Source organism: Juglans regia, chromosome 12 (assembly GCF_001411555.2).
Source record: "Juglans regia cultivar Chandler chromosome 12, Walnut 2.0, whole genome shotgun sequence".
Lineage (NCBI taxonomy): Eukaryota > Viridiplantae > Streptophyta > Magnoliopsida > Fagales > Juglandaceae > Juglans > Juglans regia.
In genome coordinates, this window is record NC_049912.1 from 29,517,308 (window position 1) to 29,522,325 (window position 5,018).

Here is a 5,018-nt window from a genome sequence, read left to right on the forward strand (position 1 = left end):
TATATATATTAATCATGCATTCTTATTTCTAAGAGCTTGCGAATGTTAATAATGTGAATTTGGTTGATCATCTTATATATGAAATTGTGTCAATCTGGAACTGCATGCATGCTTTTAACGCACAGTACTATGTGGAAGCTTGAATTAAAGTTCAAATCACGTGTATCTACAATGACGATTTTTTAAATAACCTAGTACTGTATGTCGCTGGTTTCATCGTGATCAATAATTAACAATTAGTGTTCTAACTGGTATTCAATACACTATTTTAAATATCATACCGTACCAGCCGGTATGACTGAAATATGCCATATTGGCCACTAGTCCAGTACAGGTATTACATATATTTCGTACCGGCCTAGATTTTGGCCTATATTTCGACCTTCAATTTTTTTTATCATTTTTTCAAAATACAAGTTCATTTTTTTACCTCCAATTCAGACTAGACTATTTATAATTTATATCTATGTATTTATATATAATTTATTCATATATAGACTATTATTTTAGAATATAATTTATTCATATATCGACTATCTCGAAACAGTATACAAAATGATATTAGTATCGAAATACTTCATTCTAATACTTTAATCGATACGATATCCGGTACGATATTCAAAATATTGATCCAATATAAGTAAGATGCGTAACCTTACTCCAAATTAAAGTTTTTGCCTTTTGGTGATCTTCCAGTTACTGCATGCATGCAGCCTCTTTAATGTTCATGGCTACGCAGGTTCGAGAAAAAGTTGAAAACTTGATGTAATTATCATAGCTTGGCAAAGCAACAGAACTACTTGATCTGATCTCCGACTCCGACAACTGTGGGTCAAGTACGCGGTAATATATGTGACCGGCCGACAGCAATCCTTGCATGCATGCGTGGTTGTGAATAACATGTAAGCTAGCTACCGGCCAATAGATTATCAGGCCCTAGTTAGCACCTAATACATGATTCACTCATGTGGAAACTGACCTTGGGGCAAAAATAGAAAATGTGGAAAGAAAATAATTAATGATTTTAGTCCTCATGATGTGAATGCAACCGAACTAGCCATTATATACAGGCTTTGGGTAAAAATATATAAGTTAACTCCATGCATGCATGCAGACCTTTTAATATCAGACAAGTTTTAGCGACGTACAGTACTATATAATTATTAATGATCAATCACTTCACTTCTAATGTTCCAAAGGACTTACACTTCACGTTTCCTCTGTAAATCATTAATAATTAAGCAGCTAGCGGCCTGTCATCCATATATATTTATATATATATATATATATATTACCATATAAATTAAAGTTTGATATATAGTTGGGGATGAGGATCAAACTTGAGGAAAAGGAGAGCCTAGGACTGTTTATCTTGGTTGGGCTAATCCAGTCAGGATTTTGGCCCGGACTCTCGAGCTGGAACTCGGATGAAATGTCAGTCCTAGAGCTAATGAGGAGTGGGGCTAAGGAATATATATATATATATATATATATATATAAATCAATAATGTTATATACCATATTATCATATCATTTTTATTTTACTGGGCACACTCATTATTATTGAATAAGAATCGTATAATAGTACTAATAACTGATAAGTGTGTAATATCTTATATAATGAAATGAAATTTAGGCAGTGTGGTAAATAAAAGTTTCCTAAATAGATGTAGTACTGATTACCATTTTAGCAATATTTGATCATGACCTTGACATTTCAACGTCACACAGCTCTATTTTTGGCGGATATGATAAGGGCTAATTTGTCTTATCAATCCTGTCTTTAGCTGCGTTACTTTGGATCGAACTGTCTTTATTTTTTCCTAATATATATCAATCCTGCAATTTTTCCTTCGCATGGTTACCTGTAATTAATTACTTATGCTGATCGGATGTGCATATATGGTATATAAAATGTACGCACGTACGTACGCTTTGTTGCTCACAAATGTACATGAAGTATTCTCAGGACAATCTAGAAGAAATATTCGGTACTCATAAGCATTAATTTCCGAAGATAAAATTAGTATATTCTTTGACTCAAGAATTAGAATAGAGATCATGCACTAAGATCATTAGGATCGATGTCCTTATACATTCCTAATTATTTCCTTCAAGTTTTGCTCTATTTTTTATTTTATTTTTCTCTCTCTCTCTCTCAATTACTCCTTAATTTTCAATGTACGTAATACAGATAGTACTACTGGTAGGTAAAAGGTTTCCCTCGTCAATAATGACGACATGAGGTCTAGTGCAGAAACATCATCATGATCTACCATAACAAATTAGTAAATTACTTTATTGCAAATATTCTCTAATTCATATATATGTTCGATCTTGATCACGATCGCATCCCGGCCGGACCCCACCTGCTGGAAAGTTGACCGAAAATTTTCATTCCGCTGTTGATGCATGATCGATGATGATCATGTCCAAAGAGGTTCCCAAGCCAAGGCCAAATTGTTATCCTCTAAAAGACTTCCTGTATCAACAGATGGTATAACTTGTAATTGCTCATTTATAACACCGTTGTAACACTCCTGAGATTTTGTCATTTCCATGCAAATCAAGGCAACCAAATTGGCTTGCTGGTATTGCATGTTGACGAGCTCAGCTTGCGCCTTTGCCAATTGTGCTTGAAGCTCGCTAACTTGTTTTTGAAGTTGACAAATTGCACCAGCACAACCGTAGACTGGGTCTCGAATCCTGGCATTTGCTTCATAAACCATGCTGCTCACTGCATCTGCTCTCTGGGACTCCGGAATTTCCTGATAATTTTTGTTTGTGAGATGGGAGATCGAATTAATTACCATGCATGGAAGCAGCTTGGTGGCCGTACTAATATTGCAAGAATTAAATCACATTATTAAGTACTTACTGATCAGAGCAATAGCAAGAATTTATAACAAAAACAGATCGAGAGATCAGTATGAATCATACATGAGATATCAATAGATATATACCAGATAACTCAGCTAATTATTTAATTGGTTGTATTTTTTGTACGTACTCAATGATATTGATGGGACGAGAATGGCCGGGGACAGATTTTTTTTTTTGGAGTGAATTTTACGTACATTAATGATGGTCTTGATTTGCAGTAGGATGCAAGCATGTCCCACTCGGGGTGGACTTTGAAATGTTTGAGTCCATCATGTGCAGCTTACGAGTAGAACGGGTTCAATATGATTGTCAATAATAGTAGAAAAATCATAGCTCTATTACCTAACTTTGACCTCCCTCCTAAAATTACATCGTTGTTTAATTGTGACCGATTCTTAACTTTTGAAGTTTAATTAAAATATCTGTGTGTGTGTGAAACTCTCCAATATGCCATTACCCGATAGCCAATATATATTAAGGATAAATTAATTAATGGATCGAAGTTAGAACCGGACCATGAGTACTTGGGATTGTCCCAAATTCCCAATTCTAAAGGGTTCTAAAGTTAAATCCATTGATTAAGTTGATTTCCATGATTTCACTTCATGATCGTTTTAAGATATTAAAGCTTGCATGACGTACTATAAAAGAAACACTGTGTAATTTGCTTTATTTGGAGAAGACCCACTAGGAGATTGAAAAATAACCATATACACACATATATTTTTATATATTGTAGATATAAAAGAATTTTGCACATAATCAGTTGACCTTAATTACTTTCTGGGAGAGAGAGAGAGAGAGAATAACAAAACCTGCAAAAATTTGATGATGTTGCTCGCTCCAAAGACCCTGTGAGCAATGGTGAACTTAAGTGGATGAGTTGGAGGAAAGTATGGAGCTAAAACACATTTCTCCCCACAGCGGCGGCGAAGGATCTTGCAGGCGGCACATGGGCTGAGAACAACAGGCGGAGGAGAGGGAGGAATTTCAGTATTAGGAGAAGAAAAGTGCTGTACTGAAGATGATGGAAAAAACGGAGAAGATTTAGAAGGTGGAGACAAGCTTGGAGAGGATTGGGGAGGTGAAAGAGAAGAAGATGGAGAGCTAGAGAATGGAGGGGAGACAGTTATTGGTGTTGGTTGTGGTGTCATAGCTTTGCCCTTCATGTATTCCATTTTTTCGGGAGAGAGAGAAGAGTGAGAGTTTTTTGCATTACAGAGCAGAAAGCACCGAGTTATATATAGACGGAGGAAAGGTTCAGGAAAAAAGAGTGGTGTCAATCGAAGTTCATGTGTAAAGTATCATATGATAAGATGCCCTTCACTCGTACAATATTTATGCGGCGAATACTTTAAATTCTATTTTATTTTTCGATTTTCATTTTATTTGAAAGAAAATATATATTCTAGAGCCATTGAATAGTAAAATACTTATATGACATAATTTAATTTAAAAGATAAATTTTAAAACTTGAATCTTACAAATTAAATCTACAATTTAAGTAATTATGTGGATCATGATGTGTTCTATACACTGACTTGAGAATAATATAATTATTTCTTACTATTCCTAAAACTATTCATCATTATTCAAAACAAGAAAATAAATTGACGAGGAGATATTATTCTAAAAATTAATAGTACTATGTGAGGCTTAAAAATTTGAAATCGAGTAATGACCGATTCAATTAATAGGACGATTCAATTTTGAATCGGTTATTTCAATATTAAAAAAATATTAAAAAATATATATATAATGCAGTTCAAGCATTTTATATCATGTAAAAAAAGGTATGATATATAAATTAATTTACTAGTTTTAATAAAAATATTATATGAATCTAAATAATTTCAATAAATATGTTATTTATTTATTTAACCCCAATTGTCCACGTTCTTTGCCTCATATACGAAGAAGATAAATACAATTAAGTTATAAGCACATGGCTAATGTAATATTTTTATATGCACAACCACAAATTGAATATAAAATACTTAGTCATCTCTTAAATTTTTTGTTTAACTAAAAAAAATAAAGAACTATATGTTTTATCTTTTAATTTTTTTGAAATTCTTATTGAATATAATGATAAAAAAATTAATATATATTTAGTTCTATCATATCCATTTTGA

The 5,018-nt window shown here is 33.0% G+C and overlaps 1 protein-coding gene across 1 annotated transcript; it reads right to left on the minus strand.

Annotated features, from left to right (window-relative positions):
• Window positions 1-2,080: 2,080 nt before the first annotated feature.
• LOC109002979 (LOB domain-containing protein 1-like) lies at window positions 2,081-4,077 on the minus strand. Its single transcript, XM_018980915.2, has 2 exons — window positions 3,699-4,077; window positions 2,081-2,768 (listed from the first exon to the last, which is right to left on the minus strand). Exons 1-2 carry the CDS (start codon window positions 4,059-4,061, stop codon window positions 2,427-2,429), a joined length of 705 nt encoding a protein of 234 aa, XP_018836460.2. The 5' UTR covers window positions 4,062-4,077; the 3' UTR covers window positions 2,081-2,426.
• Window positions 4,078-5,018: the final 941 nt, after the last annotated feature.

Coding starts and splice junctions, on each gene's coding strand:
- LOC109002979 (XM_018980915.2), bottom strand. CDS start 4,061: ATGGAATACATGAAGGGCAAAGCTATGACACCACAACCAACACCAATA. Junction 2,769..3,698: donor ACATCATCAAATTTTTGCAG/GTTTTGTTATTC, acceptor AAAAATTATCAG/GAAATTCCGGAGTCCCAGAG.